The 25,943-nt window shown below is 47.3% G+C and overlaps 1 protein-coding gene across 4 annotated transcripts in view; it reads left to right on the top strand.

Moving 5' to 3' along the window:
* The first annotated feature begins 1,148 nt into the window (after window positions 1-1,148).
* The window catches only part of CHST11 (carbohydrate sulfotransferase 11), a 269,418-nt gene continuing 244,623 nt past the window's right edge, over window positions 1,149-25,943 (top strand). Inside the window, exon 1 of one of the 4 annotated variants that reach the window (XM_070370238.1) lies at window positions 1,149-1,719. In XM_070370238.1, coding sequence (XP_070226339.1) covers window positions 1,617-1,719 — 103 coding nt within the window. In that variant the 5' untranslated portion in view covers window positions 1,149-1,616. Of the gene's footprint in view, window positions 1,735-25,943 lie in introns of all 4 variants that reach the window. The other 3 variants (XM_070370237.1, XM_005899069.3, XM_005899068.2) reach the window with 3 other exon arrangements.

Raw genomic sequence — 25,943 nt, 5'->3', positions numbered from 1 at the left:
TAATCCTTTAACTTTTAAAAACATGCTGTAAATTTATGAGGAAAATAAAAGGCTATAACAGTCTTTTCTCTTTGCTTAGGGAATTCCCAAAGGGCAGAACAAGATCATCCATTCTAGGTAGTTAGATGAGCCGACTACAGTAATCGATTTTCTCCAGCTAGTACTAGGTGATCTCTGCACTGTTACCTGCAGCCACCTTGACTGCTAAACAACCTAAACGCACGGAATTGGAATTTTTAAATCACTTCACACAACACAAGAAAGCAACGCCATCTTTCCATTTACCTGCCAGTGCTAAGGCGGGCTGGTTTTTTTCCAGCAGTCAGTTGTCCTGGGAGGAGTGACTCCGTGGGGGCTTCCTCTCCCATCCACCCTTCTAAGACTCGCACTTTGAGGATGTGGAGGGAGCTCTGTTTTTTGGAAAATCAGACTTCGAAAATCCACAAAACCTCCTTTGCCCTGATTGGGGATATGCGTGTGTATGTGTGTCACACACAGAGAGACAGAGAGAGAGAGAGACTGCATAAACCCCCAGGAAAGCTCAGCTGTCGCCTGACCCCTGCGAGTTATGCAGTTTTCCTAACCTTGACCTGAAGCCAGACGTCTTTAACCCCTTTCCAAAACGTCGCTTGCTCTGGGCTGCCATTGGAAAGGGGAAAAAAAGGAAAAACAAAAACGAAACCTCCCTATTCCGAGACTCTGGTAAAGAGCACTCGCTCCCAGGGGGCTTGGGACAACTTGCCGGCTACCCTGCCCAGGGCTTTGAAATCAGCACAAACCGCCGGACCCCTTCGCGCTACGCTTGCCCGACCCGCATCCCGCCACTTCCCTCTTCACACGCCGGCAGGAGGGGGTGGCGGCACCGAGGCGATTTTATTCGTGTGTTTTTCCTCCGGGTTTTGTCATGGAAACGCTGACACACAAGCTCCAGACGGCGGCCGGCCGGACCCGGGACTGAGGGCCTTTGGGACCCTGCGGAGCGCGGCGCTCACTCCCCGGGAAACAGCTGGACGCGACCAAATCCCGGGTAGGGGCGGGGGGAGCGAGACGCTCCGCCCCCGCGCTCCGGTCCCGCCCTCCGCCCGGCTCTCTGCAGGCGCCCTCCCCTCGCCGGGGGCTGCGAGTTGCATTTGGTAAAACCCAGCCCCGGAATATATAGATCATTGGAGCGCAATGAAGTAGCCTTTGGAGAGGAGGGAGGGGGCCGGTCCGACAGCCACAGCGGCCAGCGCAGCGGCAGCGGCGGCGGTACCACCACCAGCATCACCGCTCGCACTCCAGTCTCCCGGCCCGCGAGGAGGCAGCGGCGGCCGCCGGCGGGAGCGGAGGCGGCGGCGGCGGCGGCGGAGAGGCGAGGAGGAGCCGCGGGAGGAGCAAGAGCGCGCAGCCGGCGGGTCCACGCATCTCCGCACTTCCAGAGCAACTCCGGCGCCTTCCGCACCCCTGCCCGGGGCTGGGGGCTCCGAGAGCAGCCGCGAAGCCAACCCCTATCCTCCCAGCGATCCTTGCCCAGCCCTGTCCTGCGCCTCCCGGGCTCCGCTCCGCGCCGCGGGGTCCGCTCCTGCGCTCCGGGAGCGCCTCCCGGACACCCGGGTTCCCGTAGCCAGGACAAAGCCATGAAGCCGGCGCTATTGGAAGTGATGAGGATGAACAGAATTTGCCGGATGGTGCTGGCCACTTGCTTGGGATCCTTTATCCTGGTCATCTTCTATTTCCAAAGTATGTTGCACCCAGGTAGGGGGCGCGTTAGCGTGGTTTTGTTGGATATTTTCTTCTTTCTCGTGCTCTCGCTCCCTCGCTCACCGTGGCTGGTTTCTGACTCTTCCAACCTTACCTCTTCTCTCTGGGCCACCTCGGGGTTCCTTGCTGCCCGGATCTGCCCGGATCCCCGAGTCGGGCTGGGGAGAAAAGATATACTCCTTTCTCTTCTTCCTCCCAACTCCAGGCTGGAGGATGGGACCAGAGGGGCGGTAGATTTTTTTTTTTCTTTGTGTCTCTTGTCTGTCTGCGAGGTAGCAGAACAAGGTAGAGGTTGTGGGAAGCTCCTGGGGGTGGAGGATCAGTTTGAAGAGAACGAAACTCCCTCCCCGCTTCTGCCGAGGTCCAAGGATGAAAGAGGCGCCGAGAGCCAGTCACCCCGCTCCCCAGAGAGCTGCCTCTTCCTGGTGGGGGGCCGGGGACGAAGGGTGAGCGCCGGGCGAGGTTGCCCGTCTGGCCGCTAGCTTGGGAGCCTGAGGCTAGGCTCCCACGTGTGCGGGTTTCGGCGCCGCGCCGAGCAGGTGGAGGGAGAGATTGGGGGTGCCCGATACTGCCCCCCGCATCAGCTGGGGTTGGGTCCCGGCGCCGGCTGCTTGCCCCCGGGGTTTGGCTCCGCGTTGACCTTGCGGCTGGTGCCACGGGGCCTGCTCCCTCCCTCACAGAGCGGCTCGCGACCCTGTGCTCGGGGGTACTCAGAGCCCCGGCATTGCGCCGCTTTAGTTTGGGAGGAAACTTTGGTGGGTTCTGGGCTGACCGTCAGTTGCCCGCCCCCCGCCCCCTCACACCCCGCCCCCCACTCGTGGGTTCTGAGCATCCGGAATCCCCCGGCGCTCGCCGGGCCGTGTGGGAAGGAAACCCGCCCCCATCCCCACCACGCGCCTCCCCGCAGTCCCGGGTGGCTTAGACAAGTTCCACACCTGAAATCTGGACTCGGAGAGGGATGAGGCTGCCCCTTCCGAGGGGCGGGAAGGAAAGTTTGGGAGGGACGGGCGGCCTCGAGCGTGGTGGCCCCCGGATCGCAGCTCCACTCCGAAGCCCAACAGGTAAAACCTTCCCGAGAAGCTTCCGGGGAAACGGGCATCTCTCGGTGGAGTCGTGATCCTCCATGCCCTGGCCCCAGCAGGCCCCCTCTGGACCACATGGGCTCCCAAATCTACCAATCACGTCTCCCAGTTGCTTTTCTCAGAATAGTCATGGCAATAATTTGCTTTTATAATTGCAAGGAGGGAGCTGGAAGCCCATTTCCTTCCAGGGCTATAGGGTTATGTAGGTTATACACACTGAAAGCAGTGTGTATCTGACCCAGAGGCAGCACCGAATTCATCTAACTTGCTTTGGGTGGTGGCACAGGACCAAAGCTGTTCTTTCTATCAAACTTTGGGATATCTTGACAGCTCCGACAGAACGGCCCCTCTGCCTGGCTGGGCCTGGAGGAGTTGTTAAGGCGGCCCCTTGGCCAAGAATAAGGTCTCTGTCTGGTGTGGCCTGACACTACCACATGTAACCTCAGGACGTCGGAGCCAGCCTGGTAAAGGGTGGCTTTTGTTTGCAGCTGGGTATTTTTAGTTTCATGTCAGCAAACTGCAGCGGTGTTTGTCTCCTCACCCAAACCAGTGGTTGTGAAACTTGTTAGGGAATTTAAAAATGGACCTGGCTTGCTTGCCGGCAGCCAGGCAGTGGTTGCAATGGGCAGGACCAGACAGACTGCTGTGTCCTGGGCCAGGCTCCGCCCGGAGGGCTGGGGGACTGGGTGGTGTGCAAATACACTGGGGGCCCAACGGCACAAACAAAGAGCTGAAAGATTTGGTCTAGACACTACAGATGTGTTTAGGCCACTTCAGTTTTGCCTGGACCGAACGTGCCGGGTAGTTCTCTGCAGAAATGCCTGGAACAGTGAGGTGTGTTAGTCTCCAGCAGGAATGTGCCATCACTTCTCTGTACCTGTTAGTTGTCCAGGGAGATACTAAGTAGTAAGACTACTGCTGCCCATGATTTTCAAGCATCCTATGTTTCTCTTACCCTGTGTGAGATTTAGGAAATAACTTTCCAGCCAGGGATACCAGGAAGAAATTTCCAACTTGTAACTGACAGTTTGTGAAAATTTCCAGCCCTAGTTGGAGTATTAAGTTGGCTTGAAAGTGGTGTTAGCTGCCCTCAGTCTGGCTTTTCGGTATCAGGGACAGAAGCTTTGCCGAGGCTTTCCAGATAAGGGTTTGCCATCCTTGACCCTCTGCTCTCAAACTTGGCTTCCCTTCCTGGTCCCACTTCCAACCCCCAAATGGCATTTGTGGATTATTTGCTTATATGAGTATGCTCATCTGTTATTTTCCACCAGTCTATATAGCAAAGACTACTTTCAATACATTCTATTGAATGTAGAACTGTATTGGTCTACATTCAACTGAAAGGTCTTCCTTATTTTTAATTATATATAATTGTTTCACTGTTCCATGAAAACTCCATGCCAATAGTTTATTATGATATGGGACATAAAAATATACTTTGAAATTAATATTAAACATTTATACCCCCCCACACACGCATTTTATTAAACTATGCTCTTGATGACAACTGATGCTATCTCTTTTTCCTACTGCTTGGAATTTCCTTAAAAGTTAGTTGCTCTTTGCTTCTCTGAAGGATTTTGGGTTGTAACAGCTGATCTTTTAGCCTGGCACTGCAGTTTCCATTTCTCCAGGTCACCCTGGGAGAGGCAGAAGGGACCACAGCATGGCACAGATTGTGTTGCTAAAAATTAGGAGCCCTCTGGCAGAGAGGCTATTTCTATTCCTATCTGAAATAGAAATGTAGTATTCCAAAAAGAAATGGATCCCTGGCTTCATTGATGGCTAGAGAATACCTGGAGTGTGTGAGGAGGAAGGGAAAGAATAAACAGAGACAAGCTGGCGAAGGGCTGGCTGGCTGTTCCTCTGATTCTAATCTGGGGTTCATTGTCTTTTGTACTTTTCTAATACAGCAACTTGAGTAACTGATCTTTAATTTGGTTGTTGGGTTCAGCAGAAGTGGGCTTCTTGTCAGTACAGGCAGTTTTCTTTAGGTCTTTGACACTCTAAGTTAATAGTCTTAGGGCAGGGTCTGGGTTTTAGGCCCTATTCTAATCCCAGTGTCCGGCACAATGCCCAGCCCATAGAATTTTCTCAATAAAGTATTTGCTGGATGAGTGAATGAAGTGACTAGATTCTAGGAGACCTGCTTCTCCAGTTTTTGGGAAGTTGTATCAAACCTTGCCAAGAATGCCTCGTCAGTAAGTCTGGCTCTCTTGAGGGGGGTGTGGGACACTGGAGACAAGATCTGGACACTTCTCTATCCTCCTGGTCTCTGAGATCCCTCAAGTCATGGGTCAGGTTTAAGCTCATCACACCCCAGACAGAACACTCTTCTTGGCCTAGAGTTGCTGCCCCAAAGTGTGAGACAGAGAGGCTGGGTGTCTTGGGTAGGGGGAAGCTTGGTCTCTTTTAGCCACTGACCTGTAGAAACCCATCTGCAGGAGAGACACCCTCTGTGGGCGTGAACTGCTCCTGATCTCAGTGAGAATGGAGCTCCATGCGTGTGCTTTCTGCACAGGTTTGCGCCCATCAGCGATCGCCTCCTGAACATTGACTTGTCTCAGGTACCTGCCCCAGACAGGCGGCCTTTGATGGAGCTGTGTCTTGGGGCAGGCTAGGCAGAGCTGAAAGGCCTCCAGGCTACATTTGTCCTGAGTGTGTGAAGGTGGCTCCCCTGAACCTTCCTTTTGTGTTACTCTGTAGGGTTGTGATTTTGTTTGAAAGCTCCTGTTCATAGGAGAGAAGCCTGGGGAGAAAGCCTTTCTTCTCTCTTTCTCTTCCTCTGTTTTTTTTTTTTTTTTTAAATGTTTACTTTCACTGTCGCCTGGGATTTCTTTGCCTTGGTCAAATGTATTGGAAGATTATACCCTTTATTTAAAGGCTTCTTCGGTTACCCCTTTGTAGTTCACTTGATTAGATTGAATGTAAAACACTTGCATTATAATTTTAACCTAATTATAAAAGTAATATGTGCTCATTTTAGAAAATTTAGGAGGTACAGAAGACAAGCAATCATCCATTAATCTACCACCAGAGGCAAGGGGTCCTTTTTTCCTGTCTATTGTAGAATATATATATTAAAAAAATAATTGAGATCCTATCCTGGGTTTTGTACCTTGTTTGATAGATAATATGTATTTTAGACAAATACATCATTATGGTCATTATGGTGACCAGTAATTAAGTTGAAAAACAGAAAACTTAGCCACAAACTTTTAAATTTATAGGGTTGCCTGTACCTCTAACCTCCCATTCCCACTATTTTGCAGAGTGCCAGTCTGGTATCGTGTTTTTTTTTCTTTCTGCACATATTTAATTTTAAAGAATCTTTTTGCTGATACATGAAATGAATTTGGAGTTAGAGCAGGTTGTAGGGGCTGTTCTCTTATATATCTGAAACTTCTTTTGAAAAGAAGTCAGGAGGTTCTCAAATATGACAGTGTTATAAATCCTGGCAACTGCATCAAATAGCTGAAAGATAAGATGTTTCCAGCATCTGGTCTCCCCTTGGCGTTTTAAATGTTTGCACCTCCATGGGGAGTTTCATAGCTGCTCAAAGATGAGACAGATACACTTAGGCAATTTACTTCAACAGTTAGATCTGCTGTCCAGGAGTCCTCATTTTGTTGCCTCTGAAATAAAAGTAGTGACCGGGCACCAGAGGACGAGTGGTTGGGGGTTTTCTGATGGACGAGGGGTGGGAGAATCAACTCGCCAGCAGAAGGGGCTGCTGTTTATGTTTATCTGGATGAAAAGCCATTTTGCTTATGAACTGTATCGGCCACAACCATTTAAAAACATTTAAAAACAGGAAATCAAAGGCTTACAAGTGAGCACTGCCCTTTCCCTTCTTAAATCTACCAAGAGGACAAAGCTCTTCTTAATCTGGGGACAGTGAATGGAAAGACTTTCATGAAAGTCACAGCCCACTGGGAAGGGCAGATTCTGAAAAAAACCAAAAGTAGTTTTACGTATTCATTTTCTCTTTTTTATTTTTCTTCTCTTGAATTTTGAGACCCCCATCTTTATCACAAATGAAGAGTGAGGCAGCCCCTCCCCTGAGATCATTGAATAGTCTGATCTGTCCATTAAAAATTCCTAGAACTTGTAATTTGATGCATCTTACATCAGATGTGATTCATCACAATTTGAGATCAGAGTTGCTCTTTCTTTCTCTGTCTCTTTCTCTCCTCTCCTCTGTGCCGGGTATTGTTCTGGGCACGGGGGATACCATAAAACATTTCTGCCCTCATGGAACTTACCTTCTAGTGAGGTATAGGCACACTTTAAGGAAGTGCAGAAGTCACATACATAGGTGATGTGTCAGATGGTGTGAAGAGAGAAGAACAAAGCAAGAGATATGAATGAGGGATGTGAGAGGCCAGGGTTGCAGTTTAATACAGAGGTCATTACAGGATGTCGCTGACAAGTTGATATTGGAGAGCAGAGATGGGAAGAAGTGAAGGAGCTGGCCACATGTCAACCCAGTCCCAGATAGGATATTCCAGGTCTGTTCCCCGAGGCACGACCTCGCATGGCAGGCAGCTCTGAGTGTCTGGAGCAGAGGGAGGAAGCAGCTAAGACCAGAAGGTGCAGAGAGATTGTGTGGATCTTGGCCTTGACTGGCGACAGGATGGGAAGCTCTGGAAGAGTTTGGGCTGAGGACTCTTGGGGGAGGGGTTGCGGAATGGGTGGACAAGCCCAAAGCCTCTTCCTTGCACTTCTGTGTGCATCTTCAAGCAGCACCACAGTGCAGTTGGGTGAAGTGTTTAGCGTGTAAATCCCACTTCTCTCCATCAACCTCTGCCTCCCCCTCACCTCCAAACTAGACCACTCCCTTTTTGCAGTTTTTTAAAGCAGTAATGTATAACTCAGAACAAAATAAAACAAAACCAATTTGACAGGAATTTTAACTGAGTTTGTGTTGGGAAATTCTTGAAATGTCTAAGGCGTGATCCATAGCATTCATAGATGGAAACCAACAGCCCCTGCCTTCTGGAGGCACTCAAGAAAAATAGAGAAGGAATGGATCAATGATTTGGGAGTGAAAGACCCAGGTCCTAGTTGGACATACCCCCTCTGCCTGCTCCTGTGAATTACTGTATTTTATCAATTGTAAACACTCATTCTTTTCACCTTTCTGACATTTGACTTGTAACTGATGGTATCTTAGTGCTGTGCTGACCTTTAGTGCATAGCCTTTATGTTCTTAGTGGAACATAAAGTAACAGTGATTCTTATAGTTGATGCCCTTGGACCCACCTCTGTAAATTGTGAAAGAACTTTCTGTACACCATGGCGGACCTCAGAATCTCAGTAAGGTGATCAAAATGGCACTCAGGCTCCAGCTGAGGGCCCGGGGGGTACCTGATTAATCCTGATCGCCTGCTTCATAAAGGCTTTGCTGGTTGGCGGGCCTTTCAGTCTTTTCTGCTGTCCCTGGGAAATTTGCACCTATTTTCAGAGCCACAGGGCTTGTATCTCTTTCTGATTAACTGATGGGGTTGGTAAGAGTCAGAATAGAAATGTGGGGAAGTGAGTTATTTAATATGGGGCTCAACTCTGGAACATCACAGAGAAATAGACTTCGTGACGTTGTTTGGGGAAAATGTCACCAGTGTGGATTTTGCTTTCTTTCAAGGCTGCTGAACTCCCATGGCCTTGGTCATTTCCCTTTTCTGTTGTTGTTTAGTCGCTAAGTCATATCTGACTCTTTGTGACCCCATGGACTGCAGCACACCAGGCTTCCCTGTCCATCACCAACTCCTGGGGTGTACTCAAACTCATGTCCATTGAGTCTGTGATGCCATCCAACCATCTCATCCTCTGTCATCCCCTTCTCCTCCTGCCCTCAATCTTTCCCAGCATCAGGGTCTTCTTCAATGAGTTGGCTCTTTGCATCAGGTGGCCAAAGTATTGGAGCTTCAGCTTCAATATCAGTCCTTCCGGTGAATACTCAGGGTTGATTTCCTTTAGGGTTGACTAGTTTGACTTCCTTGCTGTCCAGGGGACTCTCAAGAATCTTCTTCAGAAATGCGTGGTAATTGTTTGTTTACTTGTATTCAGTACGTGTTCCTCTTTTGAGGAACCTCTGCCAAGTTCCTCTTTATAGCCTCTAAGCTTGGCCCAGAGGTACTTGGGAAACATTTAAAGAGTAAATAAGTGACTGGCAAAGATGCCTCTTCCGCCCCTGTGCCCACCTCACCAATATGCATAAGCCCAGGGGGAAGAGCAGGGTGACTTGCTGTGACCAAATAGCTTCTGGTATGGTGTGCTTTGTTGCTCAGACCTCTTTGCTTCTGGCTTGCTGGGATTCAGCCAGGCTTCAGGGTGTGAACGGGGAAGGGGTCTAGGTATTTAAGCAGAAAGGTATTTAATGGAGGGAATCTGGTCCTTAAAAAGGTTGGGAATGCTGGTGGTCAAGAATCCACCTGCCAATGCAGGAGACGCAGGACATGCAGGTTTGATCCCTGGGTTGGGAAGATCCCCTGGAGGAGGAAATGGCAACCCAATCCAGTAGTCTCGACTGACAAATCCCGTGGACAGAGGAGCCTGGTGGGCTACAGTCCATGGGATTGCTCAGTCATGTCTGAGCGTGCACACGCATAGACGTATAGGGCTCTCAGCTGGGCCTCAGGAATTAGCCTCGGGTAATAGCAGTAGCATATGTAACACCAGAGAAGCAAACACATACAGGCCTGGCTACTCAAAAAAACTGGCCCACTCAGGGTGCTGCTCCCTCTGAGACCATCTTTGAAACTACCAAATCCAAGAACAAACTAATGACACTGGCACCCTGGGATCAGAAATCCTGGTTCCAGAATTGGGATGCTCTTACAGCCACCTCTCAACACCCAGCAAGCTAGAGAGTGGTCCCAGAGAGTGTTGTTGAAACCCCAAATCGTTCTCACATCATCAGGAGCCTGAAGAAAACCTGGAAGGCGGGGAGGTGGCCTCTCATCTATGGCCTCTTTCTAAATCTGAAGTCAGTGTTTCTGTCTAGGGGAGCCAAACTCACATTCAGAACCTTAGCTTCAGAACCAGGATGGCTCAGAAACATAGCTTTTAAATCAACAGCCCTTACTGTATAGAAAGGCTTTCTAAAAGGGAGTAGAATGGGTGATGAGCAGACATCCAGAGTGCTCACCACTCCCTATTGGTAAAACATATGTGAGCAGCCATCTCCCATCTATTTTGCTTATAGTAAGTGTATTCATATTATTCCCATTATCTAAATATGTAGGATAAGGATGTTTCTGTTTCTAACAATAGTCATTATAAACCCACATGTTCATTACCATCTGGGAAATTCTGTTAGCGAACTCCCAGTCAGCTCTGATTCTCTTACCCTTTTTACCTTGTAATGTGGCATACAAGGGGCTTCCCAGGTGGCACTAGTGATGCCCAGGTTCCTACTTGCTAATGCAGGAGACGTAAGAGACACAGGTTCGATCCCCAGGTCAGGAAGATGCCCTGGAGGAGGGCATGCCACCCCACTCCAGTCCTCCTACTTAGAGGATCTCATGGATAGAGGAGCCTGGAGGGTTGCAGTCCACAGGGTCACAAAGCGTTGGACACGACTGAAGTGACTTAGCATGCAGCACATGGCATACAAGACTCAGGGAGATAGAGGAATTTTCTTCTGTGCATTTTTTTGTGCACATAATATGTGCATGCATTATGAGTATTATCTCCAAGCTGCAGTGTGTTTTTATTTTTAATTTTTGCAGCTTGCGGGGTCTTAGTTCCTCTGTGGGTGTGTGCTTAGTCGCTCAGTCATGTCCGACTCTTTGCGACCCTATGGACTGTAGCCTGCCAGACTCCTCTGTCCATGGGGATTCTCCAGGCAAGAATACTGGAGTGGGTTGCCATGCCCTCCTCCAGGGGATCTTCCCAATCCAGGGATATAACCCAGGTCTCCCACATTGCAGACAGATTTCTTTACCGACTGAACCACCAGGGAAGCCCAACCAAGGCAGCCCAACCAAGGCTTCAGCAGTGAAAGGGCTGAGACCTATCCATTGGACCACCTGGGAATTCCCTCCAAGCTGTAGTTTCTTGACTGGAATCTCTTTAAGCCTCTATTCCACTTTGTGAGGACTAGTTTAGGTAAAAGTAGATGATGTAATCTGTAAATCTACTTGGGATTCAGTTGTAAATGGTGATCTGAGAGCAGTGCGTTGACTGATTTCCTTGGTCCCTCTCTGTCTCCCTCCTCAGGATGCCTGAATTTCATAAATGCATGTAACTTGGTACAATGGGTTAGATGAGGGTGTTCCAATTCATATTTTACATTAATTCATGTTTTTAACATTAAATTTCTTTTTCTAAATTCAATGAAAATGGAAGGCCTGATGTTTCCTTTCCAGGCCCCTTTGTGATAGTTGGAGTGTGTCGGCTAGACTTTGGAACCCGAGGTGGAGACTGGTCTTGAATGTAGTTGGTGATTGTCAGACCCACCACAGTCAAGTTTGCCACCCAGGTGGCTCAGTGGTAAAGAATCTACCTGTCCATGCAGGAGACGCAGGAGACATGGGTTTGATTCTTGGGTTGGGAAGATCCCCTGGAGTAGGAAATGATAACCTGCTCCGGTATCCTTGCCTGGAGAATCCCATGAACAGAGGAGCCTGGCTGACTACAGTCCATGGGGTCACAAAGAATCAAACATAACTGAGTGACTAAGCACATACACACAGTTAGTGCTGCTTAGTTCTAAAGATAGTTCTGACAGTGGTGAGTCAGAGTTTGGCATTAGACATGTGGTGTGGCTAGGACTGATATTTCCAGTATCACTGGAGTTCAGGTCTCACTCAGATAGGTATGGATAGAAATAAAGACGGCTTTCCTGGTAGCTCAGATGGTAAAGAATCCACCTGCAGTGCAGGAGACCCAGTTTCAATCCCTGAGTCAGGAAGATCCCTGGAAGAGGAAATGGCAACCCACTCCAGTATTCTTGCCTGGAGAATTCTATGGACAGGGGATCCTGGTGGGCTATAGTCCATGAGGTTGCAAAGAGCTGGAAATGACTGAGCGAGTTTCAAGCCCAGCAATGTAAATGTTGAAATCCGTATCAGTCTTCGGCTTAAGTGGTTATCTTAAAGGCCTTGTGAAAAAGACCCACAAAGGCAATGCCAATTCAACAGGCTGGTAGTTGGGTTTCTGTTAGAAACTGCTTATTTCAAAGAATCCCAGAAGCGGGAAAACACAAAGGCTCTTCTAAGGTAGTGTTACAACACTACATTTCTTAACGGTTGACATATCTTACCTTCAGGGCCATTGTTCATGGTCATTCACTATGGTGAAAAAAAAAAGCACAGAATTTGCAGCCCAGGATCAGCTTTCAGGCTCTGACTGTCTACTTACTGTGTCCATTCGACATCACTCAGGATGGTTTGGTTGAATGCTGTTGAGAGTTAGACTCTGTTCTGGGTGCTGGAGATACAGCAGGGACCCAAGTGGACAAGACTTGATGGGGGGAGATATAATATAAACAAATGCATGTTTGAACCATTGAGTCTGTTGGATGGTGACAAGTGCTGCAGAGAAAAATAAAAAATAAAGCCAGGAAGGAAGATGTGAAATGGAAGCAGTGAGTGATCACTTCTAAATAGAGTGATCAGGAAAGGTTCCCTGAGAAGAGGGCTTTAGGATCAAAGGAGGTGAGGGTTCAAGGGGGTGCATTGACAAATGCACATTTGTGCATACAGCTATTTATTGGGTATTATTTCCTGGAGGCTGACATAGGTCAGGTGTTTAATATGTATTACATATTCCTTATAGGGATCTTACAGGATTCATCTCTTGTAATCACCATTTTACCAGGAGGGTAGGAGACTAGGGTGGACTTGCCAGGTGGCGTTAGTAGTAAAGAACCCGCCTGCCAGGGGTGGGGGAGCCTGGTGGGCTGACGTCTATGGGGTTGCACAGAGTCGGACATGACTGAAGTGACTTAGCAGCAGCAGCAGCCAATGCAGGAGACACAAGAGATGTGGGTTTGATCCCTGGGTCGGGAAGATCCCCTGGAGGGGAGGAGGGCATGGCAATCCAGTCCATTATTCTTGCCTGGAGAATCTCATAGATAGAGGAACCTGGCCGGATACAGTCCATAGGCTTGCAGAGAGTCGGGCATGACTGAAGTGACGTAACACAGCGGCACACAGGAGACTAGGGCACAGAGAATGTGACTTGTCTGAGGTCACACAAGGACTGATGACTCTAGAATTAAACCACGGCTGTCTGACTCTTTCTCTAAATGTCTAGTTGGGGCTCTCAGTTTGGGGACTCTCTCTGGCCTCTGTATTTGGAAATGTGTCATGATGTGCTTGTTTGTCCCAAAGATTGAGGACATCAGTTTATCAGGCAGAGCCAAGGATGCTAGACATCTCGCATGGGGTGGGACTTTCCTCCCATCAGATCATCATCCTAGCCATCGGCCAACGACTCTTCTTTTGGAGAAATCCCTTAAGACTCTCCACGCTTCACTGGTGTCTGGCATAGTACCTGGCCACACTCAATGACTTGGGAAAGTGCCTGGCACATTGTAGGGGCTTAATAATTGATTGATTACAAGTCACCAACTCAGAGATTTGGTCTCCTCATTTGCCAAGGGAAGGTAGTAGTATTACTTCTTTCCCTTGGTAGTGGGGAAGATTAAATGAGAAATGAGATGTGAAAATACATTGAAGATGGGTGCAAAAACAGTACGCATATATTTTTAAAATAGGTACACTGTGGTTCCTCGTTCTAAGCTTTTATTCTTCGTGTTGATGACAGTGCTCTTGTATTGCATCTCTCTGGAATCTTGAGCAAATGTTTATCTGTTTCGTAGGTGTGACCTACCTGTAAGGTTTGCCGAAAGGGCCCTGCTTTTCGGCCCCAGTGACACCATCTTTCTGGATGTCCTGACCCTCCATCTGCTGTGCTGTCACACCTCCCCTGCCAAGGCCAACACGTAGCACGGCCTCCGTGGAGCTTGGAGTGTTTTGCAAAAGCTGAGTTTATCTGGTAAAAAATCAGCTTTGAGGTTTCACACCAAATGCAGAGACCATAGCGCCCCCCATTATGCACAGTTACCTCTCAGGTTCCCACAAACTTTAAAAAAGAGCACTTGAAAAATACAGCACAGGCCACCCGTCAGTGCCGTTTCTGCAGCTGAACTCTGAGGAGGATGGAAGTCATTTCAGAAGAGGAGACTCTGGTTGTGGAATGTCAGGGTGCATTACACGGGACAGAACTGATTATCCTTGGTCTCCACATTCGAGCCCAAGGTGTGCACCCGGAGAACTTTCTGGGTTCTTCTCACACAGGGGCCAGTCCTCCCAACTCTTATCTGCAGGGGTGGAGCCTCCTTGGCAGGCTGGCTCTCAGAGCACGGGCAGAGACCCATTTCTGCCCACTGTCACCAGAGCAGGTACTGAGATGCAGTCGAAAGACTGTGACTCTGAGTTGGGCGAGGCGCTGGGTTCTTTAGGATTCCTAGGTGGCTCAGTGGTAAAGAATGCACCTGCCAGTGTAGGAGACTTGGATTTGATCCCTGGATCAGGAAGAACCCCTAGAGAAGGAAGTGGCAACCTATTCCAGTATTCTTGCCTGGAAAATCCCATGGACCAGAGGGGCCTGTCAGGATATGGTCCATGGGGTTGCAAAGAGTCAATGCATGCACACACACGGGGTTCTTTGGCCTGAGACCAAGGACCTAGCTGATGCTCTTCTGCTCCACCTCTGGCCCCTCAGACAGTCCCTGCTGGGCTTGATACTTAACAGAGGATGGAAGAGTCTGTCAGTGCTTGGAGTTCTTTTTCTTCAGGCAGGGCTTTATTGGTGCCCCTGTTGCAGCAGGTGGAAACCAGGAACAAACAAGTCCCCTTGCTTGTTTACTCCCCAAGGTTGGGGCAAGCTTGTTCCTTATATGGGGTGAGGGTTGGGGTCCAAGTTGAAAAAGTATCTTTAAGCATGTGGTCCTCTGGATGAACTTTCTGCCTCATCTAATTGATTTAGAGCTGGGGTTCTCAACAGGTGACAGTTTTGCTCCCTTCTCTTCCACATGGCAGGGGACCTATGTCAATGTCTGGAGACAATTTGGTTGGCACAGCTGGGCAGGTGGGTCCTACTGGCCTCTAATGAACAGAAGTCAGGGATGCTGGTAAACATCCTGCAATACACGGGACAACCTCCTACAATGAAGAATACTCCAGCCCAGAACATCAGTAGCTAGGAAATCCTTACTTAGATTCCCTGTTTTTCTGGTGCTTTACTGAAAATAGCAGTAATGAGATGATCAGTTAGTGATACTATGTATCAGACAGCATGCCAGCTGCTGTACTTAGATAATCACATTGACTCTTTACCACAGCCTGGTGAGGTGGGCATTTACCAATCCCATTGTACAGATGAGGAAACTGAGGCTTTGGGAGGCTGAGGAGCTTGCCTGAGGTCACAGAGGTGAAAAGTTGGAACAGGATTCCTGCTCAGATCTGACACCAGAGACTGTACTCTTCATCTCACTGGTGTATCCCAGCTACATGTGCTTGGTTTTAGCTAATTAGGTCAAGAGGTAATTATTCTATAAGGGCCTTCAGCGCAGCTGTGGGCTTTGTGTGGGACAGGAGTGCAGTGCCTCTCTTCCTCCGTGCACTCCAGCCTGGGCGAGCTCATCCCCTCTTGGGGCCCGTGCTGTCACCTGTGTTTGGATGACACTCACCGCTCTTCAGCTTGGATTTGTCTTAAGGTAAAAGTCCAGTTGATATGTTACCTCCTGTGCAAAACCAAGATCCATCTCCTTTCGGTCAGAGGAAGGGGGCATGTCCCATGGCACTCAGCACATGCACAGCTCTGCTATTACATGTTGATGCGCTGGCTCCTCAGGAGCAGGCCAGTTCTGGGGATAGTAGTGGCTTACCTTGTTCGAGCTGCTGCAACAAAACCCCACTGACTGGGTAGGTTATAAAGGACAGATGTTTGACTTCTCATTTTATCTCCACAGGGTAGAAAGGCTGAGGGACCTCTCTGGGGCCTCTTTTTCAAGGGCAGTCGTCCCATTCATGAGAGCTCTGCCCTCACGCCCTAACTGCCTCCTGATGGCCTTGCCTCCTGATGTTACCACTTTGGGCATTAGGTTTTCAGCATATGAATTTTAGGGGGGACAGAAATGTATAGACCATGGCAGCAGGCAGGAAATATTGAGTGAAAGAATGAGTACATTGGGACTTCCCTGGTGGTCCGGTGGCTAAGACTCTGACCTCCCAGTGCAGGGGGCTTGGGTTAGATCCCTGGTCAGGGAAATAGATCCCACATGCCACAGCTAAGAGTTAGTATGCTGCAACTAAGGATCCTGCAAGCCGAAACGAAGATCGAAGATCCCACATGCCGCAACTGAGACTTGGTGCAGCCAAATAAATAAAGAATACATTTGGTTTTTTTTAAAGGAAAGAACGAGTACATTCTTCCCTGGGCTTCCTTGGTGCCTCAGATGGTAAAGAATGATTCTGCGGTGAGCTGCATGTAAGAGAGCAAAGAGCAATTCATTTAACACCATGGCTAGATGCAGACGCAACAAAAAAAAGTGAGCATCTCTCAAAGATAGCGCTGTATAGCGCTGTAACCAGTGTGTGTCAGGAGAGGGTCTGCAGATCCAGCTCTGGGTGCCCTGCTGGGGCAGTGCCACCCAAGAGAAGCTGCTGTCAGCAGTATGTGTCTGCTAAGTCGCTTCAGTTGTGTCTGACTCTTTGCGACCCCATGGACTGTAGCCCGCCAGGCTCCTCTTTCCATGGGATTCTCCCGGCATGAATACTGGAGTGGGTTGCCAGGGGATCTTCCTGGCCTAGGGATCAAACCTTCGTTTCCTGTGACTCCAGGCAGATTCTTTACCACTGAACCACCAGGGAAGCCCCAGCTGCACATGGCACTCTGAACTTTCTAGTAGCCACATTAAAAAGGTATAAACCAACAGGTGAAATTAATATCTACAGTAGTATCATTTTAAGAGGCAATACTTTTTTTTTTGGACGTGTCACAGGGCATGTGGGATCTTAGTTTTCCCTGCTGCTGCTGCTGCTAAGTTCTTTCAGTCGTGTCTGACTCTGTGCAACTCCAGAAACAGCAGCCCACCAGGCTCCGCTGTCCCTGGGATCCTCCAGGCAAGAACACTGGAGTGGGTTGCCATTTCCTTCTCCAATGCATGAAAGTGAAAAGTGAAAGTGAAGTTGCTCAGTCATGTCCAACTCTTAGCGACCCCATGGACTGCAGCCTACCAGGCTCCTCCGCCCGTGGGATTTTCCAGGCAAGAATACTGGAGTGGGGTGCTATCGCCTTCTCCGTAGTTTCCCCTACCAGGGATCAAACCCTCACTCCCTGCATTGGAAGTGCAGAATCTTAACCATTGGATTGCCAGACCCAAGAGGCAATAGATATGAACAATTATTGAGATATTTTGAATTTATTTTTTTAATACTAAATCTTCAGAAATTCAATGTATAGTTTACATTTAAGCACATCTTAATTCAGACTTCATTTCAAGTGCCCCATAACTGCATGTGGCTCAGTGCTACCTTGCTGGAGAATACAGCTCAGAAGTGTTGGAGAACTTTCTGTGCAATGGATTATAGTTTTTTTGTTTACTTTTCAATCTCTCTCTCTCTTTTTTTTCCCCTTCTCCTTTTTTCAGTTCAGTTCAATCGCTCAGTCGTGTCCGACTCTTTGCGACCCCATGGACTGCAGCATGCCAGACTTCCCTGTCCATCACCAACTCTCAGAGCTTGGTCAAATTCATGTCTGTCGAGTTGGTGAAGCCATCCAACCATCTCATCGTTTGTCGTCCCCTTCTCCTTTTTAAGGGGACGTTTTCCTTCCTGGCTTTAAGCAATACCCTTTGGGAAGAATGTTGACTCTCTAGGACTGTAGGTATTAAGTAACAGTTATTGGTAGTGGAGTCACATATGTATAGCTAAAGTAATGTCAGTCCTCTGAGGCATCTTCACAGTCTTCTGGCGAATCGAGGCCATCTGAAACTTAACCCTTTTTGTTGCTGTTCAGTCACTCAGTCGTGTCTGACTCTGCGACCTCATGGACTGGAAGCTGCACGCAAGGCTTCCCTATCTTTCACTGTCTCCCAGAGTTTGCTTAAACTCATGTCCACTGAGTCAGTGAGATCCAACCATCTCGTCCTCTGTCACCCCTTCTCCCCCTGCCCTCAGTCTTTCCCAGCATCAGGTGACCCTCCTAATTCTCATGCAGCCTAACAAACTGTAATGTAGAGAGAGACTTACCAACTTCATTCTACAGACAAGGCAGTGGAAACTCAAAGAGGCTTGGGGAGCTGCTTAAATTTGGTTTAAAGTGAGTTCCAGGGACTTCCCTGGTGGTTCAGTGGTGGTTCTTACTCTCAATTTATGGGACCTGGGTGCAGCTAAGAGCTGGCATGGCCAAATTAAAAAAAGGGGTTCTAAAGTAAACGTTTACATGCAAAGACTGGTCCAAGAAAGATTCGTTCTATCAAGGTGGACAGAAGCACACATGACTGAACTGTCTGTGGGGCCAAGTGTGACTGGGGTTACATAGGGAGATAAAGAACTCAGGAAGGGGGCTGATTGATTCAGAGAGGGGTGTTGAGGAAGACTTCACAGGAGAGGTGGTGTTTGCACTGGGCCCTGAAGGGTGAGTAGAGATTTGCTGGGGGGATTTAGAAGGAGAGGGCAGGCATTCCAGGTGAGGGTATCTGCCAGGACCAGGGTGAGGCAGGAAGGAGAGTGATGTCTTCGAGCAGAAGTTCCAGGGCGAAGAGGTGGATCAGCCACCAACTTGGAGAGCTCGGAAGGCTTTGAAGTTTGAATTTTATTCTGGGGGCCCAGGAGCCATAAAAGGTTTAGGGTAGTGTCTTCTGTTTTTCAGATGATGAAATGTAAGTTCATTTGAATGAAACACTCATGTTTCTTTAGAAGGGTAAAGGTTTTCAACTCACTTTCTTCAAAGTGAACTTGGAGTCATTTTGAAATAGTTTCTATTATGATCATTTAATGGTGGGGGAAGAAGGTTATTCACGAATGTCTAAAGTGCAAACTAAGAAACAGCTTGAAAGCACTCTGGGATGGGATTGAAAACTCCGCTGTTTGCATTGCTCCTGCCAACATCTGAGGCCATGGAGGTCGCCTTTCAGGCTCTCAGTTGCTAATGGTGCCCTCTCTTCACCCTGGGAGGGCCCTGGGAGAAGTGGCAGGAGAAAGGGAAAGTATGCAAATAGTTGCTCGGTGGAGAATTTCTTGTTTCAGTGTAAACTCTTGGGTCTGTCTGGGGTCAGGTTGAGGCTGTTGACTGCCCTGGAGATGAGCAGTGCAGGCTGGATGAAAAGTCAGCCTCTTCCTCCTGGGAACTGAGACCCCAGGCTTTCATTCCACTCCCCTCGCCCTCCAACTCACCCCACTCATCCTGTGTACTGTGTGTGGGGTCTTATCTCATTGTCCCCCTGAAAGATGCTGCCCTGTGTAATCTTCATATGAAAAGGCTGCCTCTTTTGAGTCCCCACTCCTGGGCTGTGGGAGAGAGGATGGGTTAATTGTAGAGCTCTTATGCTATAGAGAAAGCCATCTCTGGCTTTCAGAATCACTTCTGGGAGGCATTGGGCTTGATTCATAACTGAGGGCCCCCTTCCTTTTCTCTGGTGGCCTGTGGCGCTTGACATTCATTGATAAATGAATGTCATCTGGAGCTGGTTTCCTCATGGGATATCTCACCACCCTTGATCTCTGGGGTTTTTTTTCCTCATTAAAATAACAATACACAAGGAGAACTCTCTCAAAGTCTTAACTTTAAAAAAAAAAAGAAAAGAAAAAGTAATGTCTTCACATGTGCAGCATTTTTTCAGGGGACGTGTGGCTGTGTAGGCTACAGTGGTTTTGGGATTTACACTTGCCAACTTGTATGGATCTAGGGATTAGAGATTGGAAGGCCTAATTAAGACAATGCTTGTTATTGGGAGTCTGTGCCAAAATATTGGAATGGAGATTGTTCTGAAAATGCAAAAGTTAGGTCATGAATCCTTTAGAAGCCAGTTTTTTATGGTACGTAGGGCTCTCTGTATAATTTTGCTATTCAAAAATGGAAGTACAGAAACCGAACGGGTAATTTTTTAGTCACTTGTAATAAAACTCAAAATGGATTAAAGATCTCAATGTAAGACCAGAAACTATAAAACTCCTAGAGGAGAACATAGGCAAAACACTCTCCGACATACATCACAGCAGGATCCTCTATGATCCACCTCCCAGAATATTGGAAATAAAAGCAAAAATAAACAAATGGGACCTAATTAAACTTAAAAGCTTCTGCACAACAAAGGAAACTATAAGCAAGGTGAAAAGGCAGCCTTCAGAATGGGAGAAAATAATAGCAAACGAAGCAATGGACAAACAACTAATCTCAAAAATATACAGGCAACTCCTACAGCTCAACTCCAGAAAAATAAATGACCCAATCAAAAAATGGGCCAAAGAACTAAATAGACATTTCTCCAAAGAAGACATACAGATGGCTAACAAACACATGAAAAGATGCTCAACATCACTCATTATCAAAGAAATGCAAATCAAAACCACTATGAGGTACCATTTCACGCCAGTCAGAATGGCTGCAATCCATAAGTCTACAAGCAATAAATGCTGGAGAGGGTGTGGAGAAAGGGAACTCTCTTACACTGTTGGTGGGAATGCAAACTAGTACAGCCACTATGGAGAACAGTGTGGAGATTCCTTAAAAAACTGGAAATAGAACTGCCTTATGATCCAGCAATCCCACTGCTGGGCATACACACTGAGGAAACCAGAAGGGAAAGAGACACGTGTACCCCAGTGTTCATCGCAGCACTGTTTATAATAGCCAGGACATGGAAGCAACCTAGATGCCCATCAGCAGATGAATGGATAGAAAGCTGTGGTACATATACACAATGGAGTATTACTCAGCCATTAAAAAGAATACATTTGAATCAGTTCTAATGAGATGGATGAAACTGGAACCTATTATACAGAGTGAAGTAAGCCAGAAAGAAAAACACCAATACAGTATACTAATGCATATATATGGAATTTAGAAAGATGGTAACAATAACCCTGTGTACGAGACAGCAAAAGAGACACCGATGTATAGATCAGTCTTATGGACTCTGTAGGAGAGGGAGAGGGTGGGGAGATTTGGGAAAATAGCATTGAAACATGTATAATATCATGTATGAAACGAGTTGCCAGTCCAGGTTCGATGCACGGTACTGGATGATTGGGGCTGGTGCACTGGGACGACCCAGAGGGAGGGTAGGGGAGGGAGGAGGGAGGAGGGTTCAGGATGGGGAACGCGGGTATACCTGTGGCGGATTCATTTCGATATTTGGCAAAACATACAATATTGTAAAGTTTAAAAATAAAATCAAATTAAAAAAAAAACAAACAACTTTTATTGGGAGAGTGCGAGCCATTCTGTGAAAGACAATTATGTGCTTAAAAACATTAACAGTAGCTTTGCTCCTTTTAGGATAATCTGTTTAATTCAGGAGGGGAGTGGCTCAGGGCTTTTTCCTGTAGGATTCCGCAGAGAATTCTTTTGAGACTTGTGCAGACTTTGTTTCCTGTGTCTGTAAAAGCAAATTGAGAATTTAAAAATAAATATAGGTCTGATAGCAAGTACCTTCCTGCAAATGAGATTCGAGCCATGTGAACGATGTTGTCATTGGAAAGTCACAGTGACATTCCTCCTTTATTTTCATAGGAAATAAAAGAGCCATGGATTCAGAGCAATGAGTTCTCAGCCTTGTAAACCTTGGCTGCCAGAACTGAGTGTTTGGTTTGTTCTAAAACATGGGTAGCCCCTACCGGAAGAGGAGGTACAGTTAAGTAGAAAGGGCATTGGGTGGGGAGGTCAGGAAATGAGCGTTCTGGTCCTGGTTCTTTTGCTGCCTTTTGGAAACCCTCTCACATGGCTCAGATGGTAAAAAATCCACCCGCAGTGCAGGAGACCCAGGTTAGATCCCCAAGTCGGGAAGATCCCCCGGAGAAGGGAATGGCAACCCACTGTAGTATTCTTGCCTGGAGAATTCCATGGACAGAGGAGCCTGGTGGACTACAGTCTATGGGGTCCCAAAAAGCTGGACACAACTGAGCGACTAACACTTTCACTTTTCACTTCACCTGTTACTAACGAATGTCAGTGTTTGTTCGCAGTTTTCAAACTGTTCCTCCAATCCCGAAGGGTCCAGAGCAGATAACTTAATGTCAAGGAGAGTTCTGGCACCCCACCCTCCTCAGAGTGGCTCTGTGCCTATTTTATATTTTGGGGTTCTGAGTAAAATTTTGTTAGGAGAAAGTGTCTCGGGGCTAAAACCATGAACAACTTTGTAGTTAGTTGACTGCTGAGACTATTTCTAAAACTTTTACCTAACTCAGGTCTTATTCTGTTAGCAGCTCGCAAAATTGATGCACATTTACAGTTAGAGTTAAATCTCAGTTGAAGTGAATAATTACTGTGAATCCAGTGTGAACAGGCTGACATCTCTCCACCTCTCCATCCATCACTCAAACATTTATTGACCAAACATTCATCTGACTACAGAGACAAATCTAAATAAGACTTAGTTCCTGCATTCAAATAACTTGCAATTTAGCGAGTGGCAGCAGACCCATAATTGTGAGCTGTAAAGCTTTGTAATAACAGCTCTGGGTCTCTAGAAAAAGAAGAGTAATTAGTTTAGGGGAGGTCAAGGAACTTCACAGAGAGGAAGAACGTTTGAGCTGGACTGCAGTCATTTATTCAGTTACTCAACATGCATTTACTGAATACCTTCTGTGTGTGCCAGGACCCTTCCGAGAGCTAAGGAAACAGCAGGGGACAAAATAGACAAGATCTTTGTCTCAATGGAGCTGACATTTCTTAGCATATGATTTATCAAATGGCATGGGTGGTGACACCCCTGGCCTTGTTCCACCAATGCCCCATCACCTGCCCTTCAGTATCAAAGTAAAGCAATGTTTGTGTATATATGTATATTTTTTCCTTTTTTTAAAGATTATAAACGTAATTCAGGCATGTTACAGAGAATTTTGAAAGAATGAAACCCACTTCCAAAAATGTGACCCCTTATCCCACCATCCAGGAGGAATCTCTATTAACCTCTAGTCTGTTTTTCTATGCATCTATGGGCTTCCCAGGTGGCTTGGTGGTAAAGAATCCACCTGCCAATGCAGGAGGCTTGGGTTCCATCCCTGGGTTGAGAAGATCCCCTGGAGAAGGAAATGGCTACCCACTCCAGGATTCTTGTCTGGAAAATCCCATGGACAGAGGAGTCTTGCTGGCTATAGTCCATGGGGTCACAAAAGAGTTGGACATGACTTAGTGACTAAAAATAAAAATCCCATATATATATAAAATTTCTTTTTTACAAAGGTGAAATTATTGTTCATATTATTATAGTGTGTCCTGCTTTCTTTGCTTTATACTGAACCACAGGCATTTTTCTCATGTCATCCAATTTTCTTTGAAACCACTGTAATATTCAGTCATATGGATGTCATAATATTCCATCATATGGATATGTCATCATATGAATGTAATTTACTCATGCTGTTTTGTAGAACATCTTTGAAAGTGATTTTCCCTTAAAAAAATGACACAATACACCTTTCTGTACATAAACCATTGCGTTTTAATGTCTCTCTGAAACAGATTTTCAGAAGGGGAATGCACAGGTCATAAACTATTGAAGGCTCTTGATAGGTGTGGCCAGAGCGTTTTCTAGAATGTTGCATCTATTTATGCTCCAGCTGCAGCCTATGAGAGTGTTGGTTGTACCGAAAGCAGCCAGTTTGATTTGGCTGCTATCCAGATTCCTAACGGAGCCTTTCTCAGACTCAGCGTGGATGCTCTTGTTTAGTTTCCAGGCCACACTAGATAACAGGCTTCCGGAGAGCACAGAGTAAGTCCCCAATGCCTGTCCTGTCGCACACTTGCAATAACATGCAGGTTTGTTGAATACACGCTTGTGTGTCTGAATACATGAGCCACAAAGGGTAGGAGGGAAGTCTCCCTTGACAACTGGGAAGAGAGTAGACCTGTCAGTGTCCCAGAGCACCTTATCACTGTACTTTCAGGAAGAGGGAAACCCAACAATACACAAGTGCTTGTCTGAAAGCCAGCTCCAGTCTCCATGTGAGCCTGAGAGCTTGTAGATCATCCACAGGGTTGAAATTCACTTAAAAGATAAGTCTTAGCTACTCCCTGGCTACCTTTATCTGTGTCTCAGCAGCCTGGCGAAGGAGGCATTCATCTTTAGGTGGGACTCAGAGAAGTTCTATAATTAATTTTTTTTTAAATTTATTTTTTGGCTGTGCTGGGTCTTCATTGCTGTGCGGGCTTTTTCTCTAGCTGTGGCAAGCAGGGGACTTATCGTTGCTGTGATTTTTCTTGTTTCAGAGCATGGACTTAAGGGTTTGCTGGCTTCAGTAACTGGGGCTCCTGGGCTCTGGAGCACAGGCTCAGTAGTTGTGGCACATGGGTTTAGTTGCCCTGTGGCATGTGGGATCTTCCTGGACCAGGGGTTGAACCTGTGACTCCTGCATTGGCAAGTGGGTTCTTTACCACTGAGCCACCAGGGAAGTCCTGTAACTAACCTAAGGTAACAGAGCACTGTGGTCTAAATACTTGTGTCCTCTCAAAATTTGTGTGTTGAAATCCTAACTTCCAAAGATGGTGGTATCAGGAGGAGAGAATTTGGGAGGGGCTTTGGGCTTGAGGATGTAGCCCTCACGAATGGGATTAGTGCCCTAATAAATGAGAGTCCAGGAGCTCCCAGCCCCTTCCACCAGGTGAGGGCATAGAGTGAAGGTGCCAGCTGTGAGGCAGGGAAGACCATGCTGGCACCCTGATCTTGGATTCTCAGGCTTCAGACCTGGGAGACACCGATTTCTGCCATTTATAAGCCACCGACCCTGTGGGGTTTTGTTGTAGGAGCCTGAAGACACACAGCTGGCTAGTGGTAGAGCTGGGATTCCTACTAAGCAGCTAACTTCTGGGTGCAAAGCAGGGGTTAGTGTCTGTATGAAAACCTCCTTTCTGTGACTGAGGAGAAGAAATGGACAGCAGGGTGATTCCTGAACTGGAAGGAAAATGGCCAGCTGCTGAACATTGATAAGACATAATATATAGCCTGGGAGGCACTGTGCACTCAAGGGTCCTAACCAATGTGAGGAGGGAATTCAGATATGAGGATGTTTGGGTAGTGACCAGGCCTGAGATACTGTGGCACAGTGGAGTGATTCTCTACACATTCTCTACATATTCCCTGCACCATTCCCAGGAGGGAGATGGTTTGCAGTACCTAGAAAGGGAAGCCTTTTCCTGGGAATCTGTGCCTTGATCATGCTCTCAGTATTATGGGAACAGGCCCCCTTCTAAACAGGAAGCAGGAGTGGAGGGGGTGGGGAGAGAAAACCAAAACCAAACCCAACTCATGACTATGTCTTTCCTTTTGCAAAAGTGAAAGACCTTGCTGTTGGACACATACACACACCCACACATACCCCTCACCCCACCCTCTGCTCCCCCACATGGGGGTTTCCTGTGCGTTCTCTGCATTGCCTCTGCCTTCAAAGGGGAGGCCTGGATGTGTTTAATCCCTCTTTTCTTGGATATTTAATGATGAGATTTTCCATTTTAAGAAAAACCACGGTAAACATTTTCATACATGTATCTTTGAGCTTTATATTCTTCCTTTGAAACAAGAATGGAAAGTAACTTATTCTTGATATTAGAGTGAAACTGGGTATAAGCCACTCTACTGGCAGCACTAACAGGTGTCTTGGGGCAAACGTAGCCCCATCATAATTTCCACTAGTCTGCACTGGATCACCCCAAAATACACGTGAAGGAAAAATGCAACATCTGCTATGCAGATGCGGTGCTTAGCACCTCTCTTCTTCCAGATAGTCTCCTCAGAGCCTTTTCATCTCTGAACTCTGGAGTTGTCACTGTCCCCCTCCCCATATTTTTGTAATACACATTCTGACTTTCCATCAGCCTAGTGTTGTGGTAGAAGTGGATGAGGGGGAAGTGAGATGAATCTAAAATAGCTGGCTATTGGGTTTCCTG

Source organism: Bos mutus, chromosome 5 (assembly GCF_027580195.1).
Source record: "Bos mutus isolate GX-2022 chromosome 5, NWIPB_WYAK_1.1, whole genome shotgun sequence".
NCBI lineage: Eukaryota > Metazoa > Chordata > Mammalia > Artiodactyla > Bovidae > Bos > Bos mutus.
Note: the sequence above shows the minus strand (reverse complement) of the source record. Positions and strands in the feature narration are given on the sequence as shown.